We start from the raw sequence: 22335 nt of genomic DNA on the forward strand, positions 1-22335 counted from the left end.
TGTAATCATTCAAAGTGTCAAACACTGTCTCTTAAATCTCTTTAACTGCATCTACTACCATAATGTTATAGTTGACAAAGACATAGATGTGTATTTTTAAAGAAGCACACTGCTGTAAGTTGGATCTAACTTCATTTCCTTTCTCCTTCAGTATCATTGTGTATAAAAGCAGCCAGCGATCAAAGAAAGTGCGCCTGCAGCATTTTTTCACCCCGGACAAGTCCACCGTCACCAGCCTAGTGTATAAGAAACACTGTCTGTACGTCGGCCTGGTCAGCGGCTCTGTGGCCGTCTACTCCAGATCACAAGGTGGGTGTTTCAGTCGAGGAGGGGCTCAATTTGTGTATCTCTTCTGCTATAGGCTCAGACTTCTGCCTTTGTAATGTTTGTTGATACTCTTAAATGGCCGTAATTGGAGCAATTACAGGGATAAATCACGAGTGTTATGGGAAACAGAAATGCATTCACTGAGTTAATTAGATTTGGGTTGACAAATGTGTAGGCTGACAGTGTTTACCACAATATTTAGTCTGCACCAGCCCTGAGTTTTGAAACCTGAACCATAATTGGCCAGGAACATGCATAGGAGCCCTGTTGCTGACTTTGTTACATTTAGAGACCCACTGACCTAGTTTACCAAAAGCCTTCAGCACCATGTCTGATGACTTCTTCCAATAACAGGCAGAACTTGTCATGGGTTACAATGCTGGTACTTTTTGCAACACTAAATGAGAAGGGTTATTCTGGGTTATACAGGTGTTTTTTTTGTGGCGCATTGCTCTTACTTCTATGTTTCTGTCTCTGTGGTTGCCTTTGAGTGTGTTAGTCAGAGGCTCAGTGTGTAGCTGGGGGTCAGGGGTCACCTCTGCTCCGTGTTGAGGTTCTGTTCCCCTTTGCTCGGTTGTCTGGGAGAATCCAATCTGTTTCGCCGTGGCCTACATTATGTTTTTTCCTCCCAGACGAGCTTAGGCGCATTAGAGGAGAGGATCTGAGCTGCACTATTCCCAAAGTTATTCTGATTCTGTGTTTTGTTCCTTCTCTTATTGGCATTGGCAGCCGTGCAAACAGTCTGAGCGTCATCCTCTCACTCTTTCAGCCTTTTATCTGTGTCACATGACGTTCTTGTTCAACCACCTGATATAAAGTTTAATAGTCTCACTTTTCAATTATTTATTTGTAAGTTATTTTGATATGGCTTTAACCTGGGTGCTTGAATGTTGCTGTTCTTTTTAGATCATTATCTTTTTTTGTTATGGTATCTGCGTAAAGCACATTGCGCTCCCAGCTTGAAAAGTCCTATACAAATACAATTAAAAAAAATTAGTACATATTTTAGATCACAAGGGAGCAGTGTTGTTATCCCTAAATAAGTGTTGTTCTTACTATCCTTTGATGCCACCAATGCTAGAGGCAGGTTTCACTAACCTCAGTCACACACAGTCATGCACTGATATGACCCAAGATACATTTACAACATCTCCAAGAAAGAACATGCTCAATTCCTTCCTCTGTGGTTCTATTTAGTTGGCTTGCGTTTGCTGGAAAGAGATATAGAATATGGAAGAAGGCCTGAGCACAGAAGAAGAGGAGGGAAAATATTCTCATTTATTCCACAGTTGAGTGACGGTTTGCCAGGCAGAAACAAACTGCGTGTATGCAACCGTTCAGGAATGTTCAAAGCTTCTCATTACTCGTGTTTTGATAAACACGTTACCTCATTGACCCCCTCTACTCTCCAGTCATTACACTGGCACAGAGTATGCTGGTGTGTCAAAAGAACATCCTAGAAGAAAATCCTGGCCCTAGATCTTGTGATTGTGATTTGTGAGGCATCTGTCACTGGAACATGAAGCCTGATGCTTAAATGATGAGTCACAGCCGATTAGAATAGGATAGCTGTACCCTGCATCCCCATTGTAACGATGTTCAAATACTCTGTGTAACCCTCTGCCTGTAACCCATTAGCATTGAAATTAGATTCATTGCAGAGAAAAGAGTTGGAAAAAAGTATCCGCTTATGTGCTTTGATGTTACACTGCTGATGAACCCTCACATTGAATTGTGACGATGCATTCAATACAAGACGGATGTTGCCTTGTTGTTGAAGCCATCAGTGCTGAGTTATCGTAGATACTGTGTGTCTGATGCCGGCCGGGCAGCCTCATTCTGCCACGCTCGCTGTTACATTTTGTGACTGACTGTGTGAGAGATGGAGAAAAAAGGAGGCAATGATTCAACAAAAGGTTGCGCGTCAGAGGCAGATACTCAGAACATAAACTCTGCTCTTGTCCATTCTTCCATCCTGCATGTTCCTACTTATCCTCATTGAGAGATTAGTTTTCTGCTTCAGATTTGAAAGAGTAAGACAAATTAGCTGCTTGGTTTGTGCTGCTGTTTGCGCTGTTAAAGGTCATTTGTTACACCTGACATGAAAGAATGCTGCAGTTGAAAAAGTGCGAGGTGTGGGCAGACTTACATAAGACTGAAAATTGGCACTCCTGTATTTCTTTTTCCACTGCTCCTTTTTTTCTTCCTCATGTACATCTACCTGCAGAGTATGATTGTTAAAAAAATATACACAGGGCATTGCTGGAATGCTAATCCCACCTAGCCCCATAGTGGGAGATTACCCTCACTTCCTCACTCATTACTGTACCCCTGAAAGAAAGAACATCTCTCCCTGCATGGCACCTCAGCCTTCAATAGCCGCCTTTGTGCCTCCGCTTGACAAACACCATTGGTGAGGCCTCGTTCACTTCCTGGCCTAGATTAGCTGAGGGAATGTGGTATCTGAAGGAAATGAAGGCTGTATTCAATACAAGCCCTTCTAGTAAAAGGTGCAGGCCAGTTTTACTGGTTTAAATTCTCCGGAGTCCCAGAGAAAGACAGATTGTGGAGATCCTTTTTCAAAGTCTCATCAACATTGTTTTCACTCCTGTGTTAATGAATCAATCACATGTTAATGGGGATTTGTCAATTGTTTAAAAAAAATGTGACTTCATCTCTGAAAATGGTGCTTTGGTGGATATCTTTTTATATGTTTTAAGAAAGGCAGCTTGTGGCTTCCGTACATTCCCATATCTGTATATAAAATGAACCGAATATAGACCTTCTTTCTGTCCAACAAACTTACATTTCCTCCAATTTGCTGACTCGAAACCAGAAGATAGACTGGTCACACAGAGATGTAATGTGTTGATATGTATAAAGGCACTGCATGTGGTGTTTTCTTGCAGTTGAGCTGGCACTGTAGGTGCCCGGGCACATGTAGAACGGAGTGTGTAGGAGGTGTGTGTGGGATAGAGCTCGGCTCTGACTAATGCCTAGCAGCCCATCTATATTCATAGTGAAGGCTTTAAAACCCATCAATGGCCACTCCACCAGCTTTAGCAGAGTCATAAATGCAAATGACCTTTTCAGGCCACACTTCTAAAGACAGAGTGTCTATCATTGTGTCTTCCTTTAACAGTATAATCCATTCATCTTTTAAATAAACATCGCTGGAGGTTAACATAGCAAAAGAGAATGTAATAAATAATACTATAATGTTTGCATATAAAGTGCATTTTTTGGTAAGAATATTTTGTAAAATGATAATTGTTTGTCATGTAATGTAATAGTAATGCCAGTTTTGTGTTTGTTACAGATGGTTTGTGGAGCCATGAGAAGCCTAAGGTGCTGAAACTGGGAATCCTGCCAGTGAAGGCCATGCTGGCAGTGGAGGAGCACCTCTGGGCTTCATCAGGTGGACAGGTCTTCATCATCAGCACCCTCACACACTCCATAGAGGTAAGAACCCGAGCTCTGATACTGTTACCATACCTACATTACAAAGGATCTAAGTCCTTAAAGGCAAGTAAGAAAACTAATTCTGGTGATCCCTTTTCTTTTTGTTAACTTTAAAACAGGTCAAATCAAAATAATAATCTTTCTAGGTTACTCATTTTAATTACAAAAACAGGTGAAAAAAAGGCAAAATAATTTGTCTTTGCTTCTAGATTAGAAAAAGATTTGATCAACAATATTCTCAAACATTTTTCCCCACTTGTCTTTCTTAAAAAAAAAACAAGTAATTAAAGATATACTAGGTAAAAGATACAAAAAAATGTGTTTCACTCATTTGTTTCACAGCTTGAATCTTTTGAAAGTTTTCTTAATTCATACACAGGAGAGAAAACGATTTAGATCAGACTTTTTCTTCTCACTTGCCTCTCAGGGCTTCCATACAGAGCACATCATCGTGTGTGTTATAAATAAACCTTTGTATAACTGTTGGAAAGTGAAGACGTGTAACATTTTGAGTGCTGATATAAAGTATTCTTTGTCAGGGAGATCTCCCAAGAAGCAGTCTGTGTAAACTGCGGTCTGCCTCTAGCTGTTGAACGTCCCACATTTCCCTTCCCGGGAATTATTCTTTCCATATCCTTAAATATAATTGGTATTCCCTGTGTGCGTTCTGGCCTGGTTCATGGAATGAAAGCACCTGCCATGAGTACAGGAATAGCACCGTTCCTGTGACATGCACTCACTAATAATCTGTTTAGCCTCGTTAAGATCATTATGTCGGACCACCTGCCTGCCTCGCTCTCTTTTCCTAACTGAGGAGTTAGTCCAGAGTGGTGACAGGAAGTTAAACAGAGACAGAGAGACAGAGACGGATGGTGAGATGGATACAAATAAATGAGACAATTAAGTCATAAATAAATCATCAAATAATTCATCAAAGGTAAATGCAATATAAGTATTAATGTGTGCAAAACAAATCAAGGAAGTTACATTTACATCTCATGCTCCTTCATCACCACATGTATTACGTTTATAACCCTGTTCTGACACTTGCTAATGGTCTCCTTGGCCAAATAAAACTCTACCTACATGTAAAGCAATGTGTGGGGAGATTATGTAACCAGTGGAGATGGAAAAAGCTCAGTTTATTGGTCTCCAGCAACAGAAAACTCTAACCTTACTCACAGTACATATTTAAAACTAATCTTGTTCGCACTTGTAAAAAAGAGATAAATGAAGAGTTAAAGAGAAATGATTTATATTCTGAATAATCAACATCATCCATAAACCAACACATTAGGTGCATTTGGCAGAAACACATTTTCGATGGTGAAGTATAATCACAGGATCCCAGACATTACAATCCCAGACAATGCACGGGCTGCTTGAGACTGAACAAACCCTGGTTCGGTTGCTTTTGAAATAGTTAGTTTTAGGTCACATACAGCAAACACAAGGGTCTTTTTCTAACCTTAGCTTTCACTCAAACTTAAACAGCCCGACAGCAACCTGCCACACAAAACAAACAGCCGCCAGAGGTAAAAAATATATAAAAAAGAACCTTAGATTGAATATCTTATATTGCACAAGCAACCAAGCAAACATTTTTGGGGTGAAATGCAATGCTAAGCTCAGTTTGATGGCTATATAGCTAATTATTGGTAACCAGGTAATTAACCTGAGCCACAGAATATTGAACAGCATGCAAATGAAACTTTTTAAAGGTCTTTTTATTTTAGTTTTAGTCTTCATACATCTGTGAAAAATCCTTACAAGTCTCAGATTTCACTTGGTTATATTCTGAATTAAGTAAGTAATGACGTAATGCCTAAATCCTTTCTCCCACCTCCAGAGGCAGCTGGAGGCCCACCAGGAGGAGGGCATGGTGGTGTCCCACATGGTGGTGGCCGGGGTCGGCATCTGGATCGCCTCCAGCTCCGGCTCCACTCTGCGTCTCTTCCACACCGAGACCCTGGAGCACCTGCAGGACATTAACATCGCCACACCTGTTCACAATACCCTGCCTGGTAAGACACACACAACGTTCATTTCCAGATCTTTCTAAATATCAGCATAACTGGGACCAGACTCTTATTCAACACAATATAAGCCTTATTATTATTAGTATTATTTGAGTTAAAAGGATCTGTCCAAAGTCAAGAAACAGATTTATAAAATAACAACCACCTTTGTAGTTCAAATATTACGCATCAGAGTCAGAATTAAGTCCACCTACATCGCTTTGTATTATTGTTTTTCTCTTTGTTTCCATCCCACACCAACATTTTATTTTGTTGGACAAATACAATCTGGATGGGATTTTCAAGTTTACATCTCCAAGGTAACCAGAGGAACATTCCTGTCATGCCAGAGGGAGTTTCTCTCCCACACACTCCTCCCCCCTCCCAGCCTGAAACGCCTCCATTGGACTCCTTTGTTCCTTCCGTGACATAGTGACATCACTCTATAACTCTTGCGTTTCTTTTGGCCAGCACTCTTACACATTGTACGTGATAGGCTAAGGGGTAGGACATCAATACGCGGTTGACCAATCACAACAGAGCCGGCCAGCTAACCAATCAGAGCAGACTGGGCTCTGGTTTCAGACAGAGGGTGAAAAGAGGTGCTGCAGCACATAAAACATAAAGAGCTTTTTCAACATTAAATAATGGTAACATGTCACAGTAGAGGCACAAAATACAAATATGAACCTGAACATTTGCATAATTTAGCCCCTTTAAATGAAAAGTGTAGAATTCACAAAGATCGGATGCCTGTTTAACCTGCTGATGTAATTACTTTTCTTTCTTGTTGGTCGTTCATAAAATAAATCTTTTAAAATCTTTTATGTTATATCCTAGACTGTAACTAATAGAAAAACATACCATAGTGTTAGTATTCAGAGCCTTGCGGTTCCAAACATTCAGTCATGTTGATTCTGTGGTCTTACCACCTTTACCACTTGAAAAGCACTGCCTCTCTCTGCCTGCCCTTGAGTGTCAGTCAGTAATGCGATCCGTACTCCTGAGTGAGACTGAAAGCTTTTAGAGAGTGTCAAACTGACTGACGAAGAACAGCAAAGAGTAGTTGTTCACTCTTCTGATATCTGATATTGTGATCATCTAGTCAAATATACTTATGCAGAGACATCCCAGCGTCTTTGAGTGTGATGCAAGTCCTGCAATGACCTCATGTTTTCAAGGTGCTGTCAGTAATTATGTGACATCAGTGCTCAAACAGACAGCTCTTGTTATGGCAGGTTTGTCATGCTCTCGTCCTCCTAAAGTCTAAACAGTGAATCAGGAACCTCTTATTTTGTCTCTATTCTGAGCGTTGCATAAGGGAAACTTTTCACCTCATAAATTCATATTAAAGGAAACTTAGTGTGCTCTGAAAGAGGCTGATCACTTGTGAAAACAAATAATGAGATGTCCTTTTGATAAGTAGCCAAACAACCGACATTATGAAGTATTACATCACATTTAAATAGCTAATGGCTGAGCTATTGGAGTTAAGCACGAACTAGTGTCCCCCAACCATCTTAAAGGTTAATGGTACCATCAAAACATGTTTTTTGGTCTTACTAACACTTGTATCAACTTTTATGACTGATAAAACTAGACTTATCTGTATTAAACATAAACAACAATGTGGGAGTACCTGCAGGTTGGCCCGTGAGTGCAGTGATTCTGAGAACAGTGGTTTGTTCCTATTTGAAGAGCGATTTACTACACTTAGATCATTCCACCATAATGGCCCACCTTTAATCTCTGGCTGTGTAAGGCACTGCAGATGTAAACCTGTCATTACCAGGTAGTAACACTGCAAAACAGCATGAAAGGCGATTGGACACCAGAAGGGTAGTGAGCTGATATGTGTTTAGAAATGATCTTTGTTACTATAGGTACCTTCGTCATCACAGTGGATTACGTTGTATTTAGTGTGTGGCAGTTGGTTGGTTGTAAAACAGTTTCCTGCCATGTGTGTTTAAGCTAACGTTGTCACTGTCCAACCGAATGACTGTCAGTGTGACTTTTGTCCCTGGCTGAAGTCATGGAAGTGGCGTGCTGCTGCTTCAGATCTTGTAATCTGCTGCGTTACATCATCTTGACCCAAAAACACACAGCCTAAAAGAATGAGGGTAGTTTGTTGGGTGGGGTTTCTTGTTGCTTCTGTCAGAATTGGGAAGTCCACTGCTGCTGCATTCAATCCCTTTTCCCTCTGTGCTGAGTAATGCAGTCAGCTGCGGTTTGGCATGCACTTCCCTCATTCTTCTTTGTTGTGTTGTCTGGGAGTTTGTATTTGTTTGACAGTCATCTCATCTCTTTCCTCTTGATTGCATTAAGGTTGGTTCTTAAATTAGATCTGGATCTGGGTTTAGTTTTCTGTTGACAGCTGTGGTTTTTCTGTATGTGTATTGGTGTGTGCAGTTGATGACTAGCCTGCAGTTGTTCTGTGCGATCTCATCTTCAGCATCATTAGCAGTGCTTAGCTCAGCTCGGACTAAACTGAGGGAACATTTAGGCGCCTCTATTACCGACACAAGGTAGCAATAACGTTAGGAAAAGCATCAGAAGTATTCAGCTAAATGACAAAGAGAATCTCTTGAGGTTGTGTAACATCTGCTGAAGCAGGGCACTTCAAGCTGAATTGATTAATCAGCAGAATGTCAGATCTTATGTAATAAGCTTTTGGGAGTTGTTTTTAAATACCACTTAGCTGTAGGAGCAGCTATGAATCCAATACTGTGAACACAAACTTCAACAAATCCGCCACTTTTAGTATCCATGGCTACAAGTGGTTAAATGTGGCACAATGGTTAGCAGAGGAAACCTATTTATGAACAGTACTGGCAGCAGAAGAAACCCTGAATTTGCAAGTTCCTTAAGGAAATCCATAACTGCATGTAAAAAAGTAAAATTGCTTGGAGTGTCTACACTGACTTGATATACTGACTGATACGCAGTGTGTAGAGAGGCCTCTTTGTCAGACAGATGTGAATGATAAAAGCAGTCTGCTTTTGCCCATATTAGTTAATAGGATCCATGGAACCGCAAAGGAAGCTGGTCCTGGGACAGCCCACAACACATGAACGCTTTCATCCTCTGGGCCTCGCCATTAGGAGCTCACTTCCTCTGATAACAGTATTGGGTCCCTGGACTGTCAGTAATCATGGAAGTCAAACGCTCTTAATGAAGCAGTTGCGTAAAGTCCATCCATATCTGCCGCGCTCTCTGTGGTCTGTTGTGATCTGGGATTTTCCAGAACGCTCCACGGTGGTGTTTATCACCGCTGGCTGCCGCTGTGGAACAGAATGAGACCAGAAAATGTGCTGTTTCTGCACAAACTCCGATGTAATTGGAACTGCCAACCAAACAGTTTGGTCAGGAGGGACGGCCTGTAATCGATGTCAGTGTGATGGGTCTTCAACTGCTATCCTGGGCTCCATTAAAGAATATTTACTGAGACACAAGCTACACATAGTATGAGAAAATGACAAGAAGGGACTATGTTTTAATTTGATTTCTGCGTCCCTATTTTCCAGGAAGTCTACATTATTTAGGAGGGATATTGTATTACAGACCCTAATACACGTTTGAATTGTCGACAGAACACACAATCAGACTAACAATTGGAGACATGGGGCGTTGTCTTCAGTGTGAATGCCTCTCTGAATGCAGGAGGTTTTCCAGAGGTGGGGTTATTCTTCTCGTGTCCATGCATGTTGGAGCAATTCCACTAACTCCCTCCATCGCAGACAGGAGTTCCTTATCCAGGCGCTAAACCTGCAGCTAGCTGACACGCTGTAATAGCCGTCATTTGCACTGTAACTCGACGCTAGTGTTTTTTGAAGAATCATATGTCTCATGTTTTAGAGTAATTTAGTGGTATTAGGAGTTAATTGGGTAATTATTTGGGGATTGTGCTGTAAAAACATACACCTTTTTCTCCACATTCCCATGTCTTATATTCTTCTGAGTTAGACAATGTCATAGAAATGTGCGTTTTCTATTTTATTAAACTTATTCGGGACCACATCTCTTTTCCAAAGTAAAATTAATACAGGACGAGGACAAAAGCTATAATAAAGTCATTAATACAAAAATGGTCATAAAATGCACTTCTTAAAGAAAAAGTGAGGCAAATCATAACGTAAATAAAATAATAATAATAATAAAGTACTTCCAGAAGCAGTAGTCCTCCGATAAGTGTGTACAGCCTGTACCGTGGGGATGTCTCAGAGGACGGCTGTTGTGCTGAGGGTCTGTCTGCTGCTGCTCTGTGACCTAAATAGGCAGCCATGCATAGCCTGATGGGAGACAAACATCAGGGGGGGGGGGGCAGTAAATAACACCTACAGCCATGCTATTGTTTGTACACTACCATTGTTGCACATATCCCAACACCGATAAGACGCTTATTCCTGAGTGATCATCCACTCCCTCACAGATGCTAGGATTAAACATGATAGGACTGGATGATTTACTGCAGCTGCAATGTGCCGAAGCTCCAGTTAAAACGTGTCCTCATGTGATACTGAACTTGAAAACATTCAGATTGACATGGAAAGTTATGATTCTTCATGACCTGTGAAGTATGCAGTGTGTGATTATTTCAAGATATGTGTGACACTGCCAGTGATTGAAATGACATCTCTGTCTCGCTTACTAAAAGCTAGCTTGGTTGTTGTTCACTCCATATCGCCACAACTATAAGAACGATTCCTATATCTCCAGAAGATGACCTCTTGACACTCTTGACACCTTGACCTTTCTTGTCTCCAAACCATGAGTTTGTGGTGAAATGTGATGTATATTTAAGTTATCCCTTCCAAAATAATTATAATTGATAACCCTCTGATGCTGTACTTATGACATTTTAGCAAGCTGAAAAGCTAAACTATAATTGATCATAGTAAACATTATACTGTAGCTACAAGATATCAACATGTTGTTGCCATGCTAGCGTTAAAACACTGCTGTAGTAAACTACATCCACACAGAGCCGTTAACGTGCTGTACTTCTATAAAATACACAGTACCCTTAACCTTTTCCAATGTGAATTTGATAGACAAATGGAGTAACGTAAAAACAGGGTATAGCTTGCTAAGATAGAGACTGAAATTGTGCTGATGCGAGCTATTTCTAGACTGGAGTAGTGTATTTTTGTAATGTTTGAGATTTGCTCCTCCCTCCTGCTGTTGGTTGTCAGGACTAAGTGCAGATCAAAGTGGGTCTCTGGTGCAGGATCAGGGCCAGAGCCGGTCACTGTTGACGTTCACTCTGGGTTTATTTTAGTTCACCCTCTGGGTGGGGAACTCCAAATATTATGAAAGGAGGAAGTTGAGCAAGGCCCCCACCAGCAGACTGTGTGATTCTGCTAAGGCTGGGCCCTCATTAGAAGCACATGTGGGCAGGACTCGGCCCCGGCCCTTTACTGTACGTGGCTGCCTATCTGCCGTGATTCCTGGAAGTATTGCAGGATGGCGTGCGTGTGCCCCACGCAGAGGGTCAGCTCTAGTGGGGGGGGGGGGGGTCAGGCCGAGAGACTGGCAGTACTTTTTCCTAAAGCCCAAGAGGATTACTTTGAAGGAGGAAACTCAAGTCAAGCTGTTACAGCAGGAATGAGTCATGACAGTCTCACCTCCCACATAGCAGGACCAAAAAGACGGTTATTGCAAAAACCCAGATTCTTAGTACAACCATTAAAATGTCTTACTACATGCCATTTGTTTGCTCTGCTTATTCCTGACAAAGCTCCCGTGTGGGGACGGTCTGATGCGAGTGCCAAGTTCCACATAATAAGTCACCTAACACAGAGCGCTGTCAGCAGGCTGGCTCTATCTGAAGGGCGCTGTTAAACTAACAATCCCGGCTTTGACAGTCCGAAGAGGCATCTCAGAGATGTTTCTGACCAAGAGGGAAGAGAAAAGGTCGGGTGGGATCGTCCTGTGGGTAGCTGCCTCCGAGGCAGAGCTCCTCGCTTAATTACAGCTTTACGCTTCACTCGGTCTGTAACAAAACACTTTTGTGTTTGTTATTTTGACTCAAAGTGGTGCATTTTGCTGTGTACAGACGCTTGAAAAGAGCAGCTTTTATCCTGGCTCCTGTTCACGTTGCCCTGGAGACAAACATTTTTGAGCATGCTTTCTTTGCAGAAATGCCCCCGCCCACTGAGAAGATACACCTCCCTCCCTCCCTCCCTCCCCCTGCACTGTAGTCAAATCACAGTTCTCTGATTTTTCAGGATACATATGAACACTTTGCAACTGTGTTCACCATGAAGCGTTTGTTAGCTTTTTTCTCTCTAAATGTCACAAACTCAATTGTATTTTGTTCACAGGGAACCAGAGAGTGTCAGTGAGCAGCCTGCTGGTCTGTCATGGTCTGCTGCTGGTGGGGACCAACCTGGGGGTCACTGTGGCCCTCTCTGTCCCCCGACTGCAGGGCATCCCCAAGGTCACAGGTAACACCCAAACAGCACTGTATCACATGTTGTTATGTTCTGACATATAGGCCTATTACAAAGGATTCTTTTCATAACTAATGGGTTGATTTAGATTCATGATTTAGACAAGGCAAAGAAAACAAATCATTTATTTCAATAATATTTATTTTATTCAATGTTATCAAGTTACCACTCATGCTAGTGACACAGCCATACAAAGCTAACATCAGTGCGCACTAATGGAGACTTAGAGTTTGGCAGCTGCTGCAACCAAGAACACAATTAACAGCAATATCATTATTTTTTAAGAAGCTAATTAGCGCAATTATTAGTTATGTTGGTTTTACAGATATGATTAACATTGGTTGTTCAAGCAAAGGGAACTCGGATGAATGAAACTAAATGGAAAACTAGATGGTTATTGAAACAACAACCAACTTTAGCAAAGCTTTACTTAATCTTAACTTCACAAGCTATCAAATGGTTGTCAAAAACAAAGTGGAGAATCCAACATACAGGTTTTGGGGAAATATCACTTTCACTTAATGTATACAGGAGATATATAATAAAGTGTGTGAATGTTAAAGTGTGTGTTCCTGTGGTCAGGGCGGGGCATGGTGTCCTTACACGCTCACAACGGTCCGGTGAAGTTCCTGAGCGTGGCTGCTGCGGTGTGTAACCGGCCCTCTGGCCCTCCATCATCCAACCCCCCCACCTCAGTGCAGCCAGCAGACACAGAGGATGGGGAGACCTCGCAGCCCCCCCCAGACTCAGCCACGTCTCCCCCTCAGGGACGCGGCGTGTGGTTGGGGGAGGCGGGCTGCACCTCCATGGCTCTCCAGGACTCCATGTCCTCGTCCTGCAGCTCCTTGGCTCCGTCCCAGGGCTCCCTCGAGCACGGGCCGGAGGACGGGGCCCTCTATGACACGCTGCACGACCCGGCCCACCACCTGAGGGGCCGCCGGGCCAGCAAGGTGGACGTCAGCTCTCTGCTGGTGGTCTCCGGAGGGCTGGGCCACCGCAGGGTCAACAAGAAGACCAAACAGTCTCGCCATGACGACACCACCTCCACCATCATGGTCTGGCAGATCCCCCTACTCAACATGTACCAAAGCACCTCGGTAGGTTGGAAATAACGTGTTAACAATAAACAAAAAAAAATGCAATGCTTATTTTATAATATGGAGAATAATAAGGACTGATACAAAATATATATCTATATATATATATACATAACTAATTGTAAAATGTATTCTTAAAATAATGAATAAATTCACCATAATGTAATGCTTAAAAGTCACCATAAATCAATATTAAAGTAAAATAGACATTAAATATATTAATTTTAGTGATGCAGTTAATTATTTAGCTGAAGCAACTTAAACTATGGTTAAATTCAAGTACAAACTCAAATGTTATAAATACATAAATGTGTGAATAAATGAAATGAAAGGTTAATTAATTAAAATATGGTATAGTACACAAATGTGTAAATATGTACATATATATGAAATATATATACACAAAAAAATGTAACATTTGATATTGAATGTTTAATTTATGCTGACAATTAATCTTTAAAATACATAGTTATTTGTTTATTTAAGCATTTATTTAAGCATTTAACCAAATAATAAGTTATGGTTTTGTTTAAACTATGACTATCTTATACATTTTCTGTCTCTCTTCTCTCTTCCAGGTCAGAGCAGCGCTGCACACTCACAAGGAGATCTGACGTTGTTTGACATTATGAATGGATCAAAACTGAAACCAGGGGTCCATCAAACACTCCACAATACTCCGAGGATGTTTCTAATGATGTCTCCCACTATAAAAATAAATCTAAGGATCAATATAACCACTCAATCATGATGCTTCATGAGCAAACAACTCCCCACAGGCCAGTCCGAAGTTATACTGTATTTGTTATGCTTGTTTAAAAACACTGAAAGGTCTTTATTTTCACCCTCTGATAAAGTTGTTGTTCTGTAACATGGCTAATACATCCTCCACAGTGTTTGTTTCATACAGTGGACTGTGTAGGACTGCAGTATTCACATCAGTGTTGAAAAGAAAGGAGACTTCCTCCTGCTTGAAAGGCGTGTACGGTAACGATGGCGCTTTGAATCTGTTACATTAAGGTTTTATTAAGATTGGGATTAGGTTTGAGTAAAGGAAGAGTTGTAAATATGAAGTATGACAACTCAGGATCACCTGTTTTGGAATCAGAGGAAGGTTCTGTGTTTATATGGAATCAAATCCTATTACTATTGGACCAGCTTGGTGCTCGTACCATTCTGTTACCAGAGGGAAGGGATGTAAAGAAGGTGAAATATTGATGACTGAATTAGTTGGGAAGGCTTGATGAGAATCACTGGCTGGCCAGGTTTCTGTTCATAAAGGCACAAAAGAGTTGTTATCACTAGAGATGTTTCCCCCCCAATGTATCCCCCCTTTTTGTCTCACATAAGAATATTTAAAAAAAGAAAAAAAGCTTTATACTTTTGTCACAGTTTGTACTTCTGTAATGTTTATTAACACATTCATAAACTCTTTTATTGAAAAACCTTGTGTATTTCATCATTCAAAGGATCCTTGTGAGTTTGAATCAACATTTCTTTAATTAAATGTCCACTTATTTTAACTTTTGTTCCATCAGGAGTGGTATTTAATTGATGACTTAATTCTTGGGAAATACAAATGAAAATGTTCTGTAATTTGTACAGCAGTGAGCTAAAGATGGCTAAAGCTAACAGATATTGGTCATATTTAGAGGTCACCTATTATGCAAAATTTACTTTTTCATGTCTTTTATACATAAACATGTGTCCCCCTTTGTGTAAAGAGATTCTGAAAGTTTCAGGAACAAAGATTGTCATAACGTGTTTTTGACACCTTATCACCTGAATCTCCTCCTAGAGCACCATTGTGTTCTTTTTAACCAAACATCTCTCAGAGGGGCGTGGGGAGTGGCTCCTTATTTTCATCTAAAGTAACAGACAGAGAATCAGCACTTTTGAAACAGGGCTGAAACAGAGGGGATTATGGGATGCTACAATGATCTGTTTGGTATTTCGAGCCAAACACTTCAGAGACATGTTTTGTATATATCTGAGAACTATAATATATTGATGAAAAAGAGTATAATAGGGGTAGAACAGAGTGTTATTGTTCCTGTCCCTCTCTCTTGTCTCAGGCTAACCTTGTACTCGGCCTCCTCTCTGCTGTGTGCAGACATCAGTACATGCTGCGACTAGCAATGTGCCCGGGGGCCGCAGGAGCTGAGCCTGATACGGCTCTTCCGGGATTTCACTGCTCATTTCTCCTGATGCCGAACGGAGAGGGTCAAGACTTTTTCTCTCTTTCAGCGCCCACGCCCACAGTACAAACATGTTTCACTACATTGTCAGCTGAAACAAAAATAGATAAGATGATCTCAGGTTGGAGTCGTTCCCATGCTAGAATTTACAGCACCTTGGACTTATCCAAAATATTTTCATAGCTAATATTTTTGGTAGTATGTAAGTATGCTGATTTAAACCTGGGATAATATTTAACTCCTGTAACTGAAAACTGGCTTGTATGTATTAACTACTAAGTAAACAATTCCTCAGTCACACTGTACTATTCAAGCTAATACCCAGTTATCAGTTTGTGTGCAACTGGAAGTCTTTTATTTTGAATTCGACCCTGGCGTTTCCATGGAGATGGCTCATTTTGTGTATCGGTCGTCAGCGAGTCTTTGTTCTCAGAGATTTGGCATTATAACGTCCCAGCCATAGGTCCCAGCAGAATGCCCTCTAATCTCTGATAGTGTGTGATGGCCTCGCTGTGGCTCCCCTCTATTTTTATATGTAAAGGACAGTTGTTATGACTCTCTGTCTCCGCGGTGGAGAGCTTATGGACCCTGGATATAAAAAAGCACTGCTGTGAGGTTGTGCTATTTCTAATCAGGCCTTTTAATGTGTTGAGTGCATAAGCCTTGTGTGCCTTTTTGTATTACATAAACACAAACATATCCAATTCCAGGGTTATTTACACATTATTTCTGCTTTTGTTGCTCAAAATGATGTACTGTACTCTGGCTGTATTTCTTGTAGGAGCTCGTCAGAAAAACGTTGGATCATTTCCAAAAGGAAAGTGTGACTCATTTCCAGAGTATTGTTAGTCCTTGGTTTAAACCTGAATTACATTTACACTTACAATAACTTTAGGAAGTGATCATCTCAGTACTTAAGATATACAGATAAACTCTACATTTTGTGCTAATGTATAATCAATTTAGGTGCCCATATTGTGGTGTGTAATTGTATTTGGATGTGTTGAATCACTGTGATATTCTATTGTGATTTAATTTGTAGGGGTATTTTACACAGGATCCCACTTTTTGTAATTCAATTAGTTTTAGACACAACTTAAATCTTATTTCATGATATGTTTGTTAACGCAGAAGGGGGTTTTCCTATCATTTCCATCCCTTGACCCCCCCCCCCCCCCCCCCATCGTGGTACCCAGCACATGGATGATGCGTAAAGGAATGGCGCATCTCTGGGATGGGTCTATGAGCAGATGGAGCCTCGTGCTCCTGCTGTGGAGTGTAGGGTTAATACCGACTGGAGGGGGCGTGGTTTAGATCATTGATGACCGCCTGGCTCACTGTAGTCAACTGTAAAAAAAAAAAAAAAAAGACAACAAATATCCCAGTTTTAACATCTCTCAGAGCCAGAGCATTTGCTGCCCACGCTGGACAGCTCCAGCTTCCTGCAGGAAAAAAGACGCTGCCACTTCCACGGGAGGAAATGAGTTGGCGATGTGCGGATCTGAAGGAGGTGCGACCTGAAAGCAGTGTGTGATCGCCCCTCTGCCTGCCTCGCCCCCTACCACTGATTTACTGAACCGATCCCGTGGAACAACCAGTTGAGAGGGTCGATGCATAAAATGTGAGCGGATGGGGAAACACCAGCTGGATTTGTGGGTGAAGTAAAAAACTCGTGCAGGAGGGGAGCACACAGCCTGGGCTCTTCATCAGGACTGCTTTACGTAACTGGTCTTTGTGTAGGGACTGGCTGCTGGTGTTTGATCACGGCGAGGAATCGCAGGTAGGTCGCGTAACACTTCTGTATTCCTTATTTCTGGATTGTATCGTTGTTTGAATACAACTACACCTACGTTTATATTCCTTCTTGGTTTGACTAAACGAGCTGCTCTCAGCGTTCATCCGACAGTATGGGGGACGCGTTAGAGTTTTGATGTGATTACAAACGCCCTTTTCCAGTCATATTAGAGATTAAGTCCTCCATCAGCTCAACACCGTTTGCGCATGCGCTCTAAATGACTCCAGATTACCACAAATAATGAACATACAGAGTGATTATTGCAGTGGGTCAGGCAGTCTGCAAGAAGCTGCATGTTGGGATGGCTTTGGTTTCTTTGTTAAGCTCCACATTAAAGCAGCTGCAGTTGTGTTGACTCAATTGATGACACATTACTACAGGACGGAGCATAGTTGGCAATGGCAGCACTATGTCATTTTTTCCTTTAAATTGAAGGTTTCCATGGTTTTGTTATTAGAGAAAGGGCGCCCCTTAGGGAGTAAATAAGACTCTGCAGCTTTAAGACTCTATTTCTCCCCATCCTTTGTTGCATCTGGTTAAATTCCCTTCTTGTCTCCCCCCCATGTAGGTGAACAGGGAGGAATATAATCACAAGTTTCTACACATCCACAGATCATGATCATCTCCCAGTGAGTACATCAAGATGAACGAGGGTCTCAGGCAGGAAGGAGGGGCTATCACTGTGGAGGCTGATGTCATCCTCCACGCCATGAACTCTGACCTCATCACACCTCCTGACAAAGTTGGAGATTTATGTAAAAGTTACATCCAAGGATTACCGCAGGATGACCAGGGTTTCAGCCCTTCTCCAGTGTCTGAGAAGGAATACCTGCTGGATGGAAGACTGATGGAGAATAACCTCATTGAAAGGCAGAAAGGCAACGGCTCGTACTTTTCCAGCCATGATCAGTTTCCGAATGAAACGCACAATGGCGCCAGAGCTAAAGTGCCTTACAGTGCAGATTCTGCTATCCAAGCCAAACAGGAAACTGATTGGTCAGACCTTAAATTGAACTTGGATGTCAGGGACAGCAGTCAGGAATCTGGAAAAACCCACCATCACGAAGAGCCTGATTTAGTCATCGAAGTCGGCGGGCAGAAGATCAACGCTCACAAATCTGTCCTGGCAGAGAAGAGCGACTACTTCAAAGCACGGCTGTCACGAGACATCCTGAAAGTCAAGGGGTTGAGTTACAAGACTTTGTCGACATTAGTAGACTATGTTTATACTTCTCAGATGAATGTCTCCAAGGCCAATATTGTGGATGTCATCACAGGGGCTAAAGTCCTGCAGATGCCCTGTGCCGTACAGGCCGCCATGGACTCCATGACCGAACAAATCACTGCAGAGAACTGCTACGAGATCCTGAACATCGCCAAAAAGCAGAGGCTCAGCGAACTGAAAGAGACTGCCTACGGATTCATGAGTGACAACTTCCTCCAGGTCCTCAAAGACCCTGCTGTGTACGGGCGCCTCAATGGGTCTGAGCGAGATCTGATCCTGAAGAAGAGGATGGAGGGGAGGCAGACTCTGATGGTTGCAGAGATAAATGATGTGTTTGATCGTGTTGGAAGCCGTCCTCCGAGTCGTTGCGGCAGTCGACCGCAGAGCCCGTTGTCCGGTGGGTCTTTGGAAGATAACCATATGATTTACAAATTTAACGAAACAGCAAATGACTGGAGACCTTTAACTTCCATGCCTGAGGACATTAACACTAAAGGGTGCGGGATCTGCACCATGTACAACTACCTGTTTGTGGCCGGGGGGATAAAGGGCTACGGGGAGAAGGGCAAAGTGTCAGACAAGATCTTCTGTTACAACCCCATAACCAACAACTGGGCCGAGATCAAACCTATGACCCAAGCTCGCTCCCAGCTAAAGCTTGTGTCAATGGACGGCTACTTGTACGCCATTGGAGGGGAATGTTTGTTTACAGTGGAAAAATATGACCCTCGCATGGACCGATGGACCTCCGTGGCCCCCTTACCCAAAGGAGCCTTTGCAGTGGCCCACGAAGCCACGACCTGCGGCGGAGAACTTTACGTTTCAGGAGGCTCGCTCTTCTACCGCCTTCTGAGGTACGACACCAAGAGGGACGAGTGGCAGGAGTGCCCCTACAACAACAGCAGGAAGAAGTCCAGCGACATGGTGGCCTTCAAAAGCTTCATTTACCGATTCGATGTCAACCGCGAGCAGGGCATCACCGTGGTTAAGTACAACAGCATAGTGAAGATGTGGCACGATTGCGCATCACAGAAGCTTGGAAGCCATTTACCCTTCAGGTGTGCCGTGATCGGGAACTGCATCTACTGTGTGAACAAGAGCCAGACTCTTCAGTTTGTAGTGGAGGAAGACAACGCCTTCTTCGTCGAGGAGCTGCTCAGGGCGCCTCTGGAGGCAAAAGGCGTTCTTTTTCCTTTTGTTCTCACTTTGCCAGAAAAGCCTGAAAAAGTTATATAGTGTGTGTGTGTGATCATAGTAATTCAATAAATGTGTCATAGCGAAACTGGAATAAGCAGAAGACCTTATATAAACTCTTCAATGTCAGCTCTCTATCTCGGTGTCTCATTGCCTGCTACCAATGGAATGTGTGTATTTGCATGGCAACTTAACGTGTCTGCAGGCCTTAAAAAGATTTTTAAAGTGAATGAATGCAACGGTATTTGTATCTGACTGTAGATTATGACATGGTGATAGTGACTGTAGGCTCTTTTGTGTATTTCCCGTGTTCAGTGTGGTTTGGTGCACTTTTACAGTTAGAATAGATTTTATTTAGAACATATTAACTAGATGGCTGGTGACTGGTGACAAGAAGTTATTGAAAGTTGTATAAACAAAGAATGGAAACAGTTGTAGTGCGCCTTATGAATGATGAAACACAGGTTCTATGCAAATGAGAGAATATACAGCTGAAAGGCTATTTCATAGTTATAGTTGAATGGGAATCTGACTGGGAAGGAACCTTCCTTCAACCGGGGCTGCAACTAATGATTGTTTTCATTATTTTTCATTGATTTATTGTTTGGTCAACATTATGTTAGATAATTTTTAACACCACAAGAAGATGCTTTTAAGGGTCTTGTTTTGTTCAACCAACACTCCATAGCCCAAAGAAGTTTTGTTGGTTTTATTTAAAACATTTTTAGAATGATGAATGATCAGTATTTTGTGTTAGTAAACAACAAACCTGGTCTTCTCGGGCTTTAAATTATAACATGTGAATCAAAGTTAAATGATCGTAAGTAAAAGGGCATCAGAATCATTATTATACCGCACAAATACTCCCTTTGCAAAACTCTCTCTTCTCCAAAAAGGTCAAAGCAATCTTGTCAGAAATATAAAACAAGATGCTTTAGATTCTTTTTTCTAAATTATTCAAAATATAACCAATTAAATGTTATAAATACAGAAATATTGACTTTTAGATTTAGAAAATGCCATTATGTTTGAAGTGCATACTCACGGGTATCACAGGTCCTACATTTAGCACATTTGCCAAAGATAATGATTCTGTAGGGCTAAATCTATCAGAACTGGCTTCTTCTGTGTGGATTAAATTATTTATAAAAATGATTCCCAGTCGGGTTAAAAACGAAAACAATAGTCAGTTGTGTAAGAGGAGACGTGCTGCTAACAGGCTTTCAGATTACACAAAGACGCATCCCGTATCTTTTATTTTCTTGTATTTGCTTAAGGAAAAAGCAATGGAGCCAAGTTCATGCTCCAGCAGGTTTCTTCCCAGACTAAAGCAGGCCCACCCTTGAGGTCAAAGGTTAAATCAGATACTGTTTCACATTACAGTGAACACCTCCGTCCACAAACTAGATTTTCTTAACAAACTCTTTTCTGTTAGCATCATTTTGAATTAGTATCAACTAAATGTTCTTTTTTTAAACATTCTAAAAGTTTTTTTCTGCTGCAACAACACGATGGGAGTTTTGTATGGAACCTAATGCTGTTTATTCTTGGAACAAATTGCTTTTGATAACATTTTTAGGAATGTCTCCAGGCAGTCACTGTGAGGAGGACAGAGTGGATGTGGTTTTTGATATTTTGCTGGCTGGCTATTGTGATTTTTTTACATGGATTTGCTGCTGTGATGGACTGTAAAGTGTTGCAGTGCTAGGCTTCCTGTTCAAGGCATACGGAGTGTGCTAAGAAAAGCTGTTGGATAATGTGTATCAGTCAGAACTAAGTGCTTCAAATAAAAGATGTTGTGTCTGAAAATGATCTGGTTTTCTGAATGTGTATTCAGCATGGTGCTGCATTATTTGTGTCACTCTACCTTTCCTGAAACAGAGCTGCCATCTAGTGGATGCTGCCTGTAACAGCAGACAGTGATGCTGTGTGCCAATAAAACATTTAAGAACTCAGATGGCTGTATTTTCTTATCTCATTAATGTATGTAATATTCATAGTGTTACTTCAGGGGAAATTCTATCATAGTAAGCTCTTGAGTTTAAGTCAATTTGAACAGAATTATGACAAATCCAGCTTTTGATAATAATGTTATTCCATCCTAGCCAGAGTGAATTAACATGATACAGTTGCTCTTAATAGCATGCCAATCACATGCATCCTCAATATATTAAGAGTCAGTTAAAACATTTTTATATAAATATAGTTCAAAATGGACGCCTAATTCCAACATATTCATTTTGTGTCCATGCCATTATCAATCATTATATTTTCTATCCATTATTAATAAGTATTAGATATTATGAATACTACTGTATCTCATACCCTTAGAAATACAGCAAGCTTTTCACAAAAAACAGCAATATCAATAATAATAATAATACAAATAATAATAACAATAATAATAATAATTTATATGGAGTTAAAGTTAAACGCAATATGAGCAAAAAAAAAAGTAATGCAAGATTACATCAACATAGACGATTGTTGTCTGTGTGCTGTTTGTGTTAATGGCTGAATTGGTATGTTTTTACTCGCAAAGACATAAACAAGCAGATGTTGTTATC

At 41.3% G+C, this 22335-nt stretch overlaps 2 protein-coding genes across 5 annotated transcripts in view; both read left to right on the forward strand.

Moving 5' to 3' along the window:
* The window catches only part of arhgef10 (Rho guanine nucleotide exchange factor (GEF) 10), a 50858-nt gene extending 36057 nt beyond the window's left edge, over positions 1–14801 (forward strand). For all 3 annotated transcript variants that reach the window (XM_079694754.1, XM_079694756.1, XM_079694755.1), the window contains 6 exons: positions 152–309; positions 3647–3789; positions 5639–5813; positions 12131–12253; positions 12842–13356; positions 13935–14801. In XM_079694754.1, coding sequence (XP_079550880.1) covers positions 152–309; positions 3647–3789; positions 5639–5813; positions 12131–12253; positions 12842–13356; positions 13935–13970 — 1150 coding nt within the window. In that variant the 3' untranslated portion in view covers positions 13971–14801. The remainder of the gene's footprint in view (positions 1–151; positions 310–3646; positions 3790–5638; positions 5814–12130; positions 12254–12841; positions 13357–13934) is intronic.
* A 2092-nt stretch (positions 14802–16893) lies between these two features.
* On the forward strand, positions 16894–21723 carry kbtbd11 (kelch repeat and BTB (POZ) domain containing 11). 2 transcript variants are annotated; one of them, XM_079641515.1, is made up of 2 exons: positions 16894–17334; positions 17962–21723. In XM_079641515.1, exon 2 carries the CDS (start codon positions 17993–17995, stop codon positions 19808–19810), a length of 1818 nt encoding a protein of 605 aa, XP_079497641.1. In that variant the 5' UTR covers positions 16894–17334; positions 17962–17992; the 3' UTR covers positions 19811–21723. The 2 variants fall into 2 exon arrangements, with proteins under 2 accessions (XP_079497641.1, XP_079497640.1); XM_079641514.1 differs by having other exon boundaries at positions 16895–17334; positions 17918–21723.
* The last annotated feature ends 612 nt before the right edge of the window (positions 21724–22335 follow it).

Source organism: Notothenia rossii (assembly GCF_949606895.1).
Source record: "Notothenia rossii genome assembly, chromosome: 7".
NCBI lineage: Eukaryota > Metazoa > Chordata > Actinopteri > Perciformes > Nototheniidae > Notothenia > Notothenia rossii.

What these genes read in the sequence shown, in the direction of transcription:
- kbtbd11 (XM_079641515.1), top strand. Translation starts at nt 17,993, where the DNA reads ATGAACGAGGGTCTCAGGCAGGAAGGAGGGGCTATCACTGTGGAGGCT.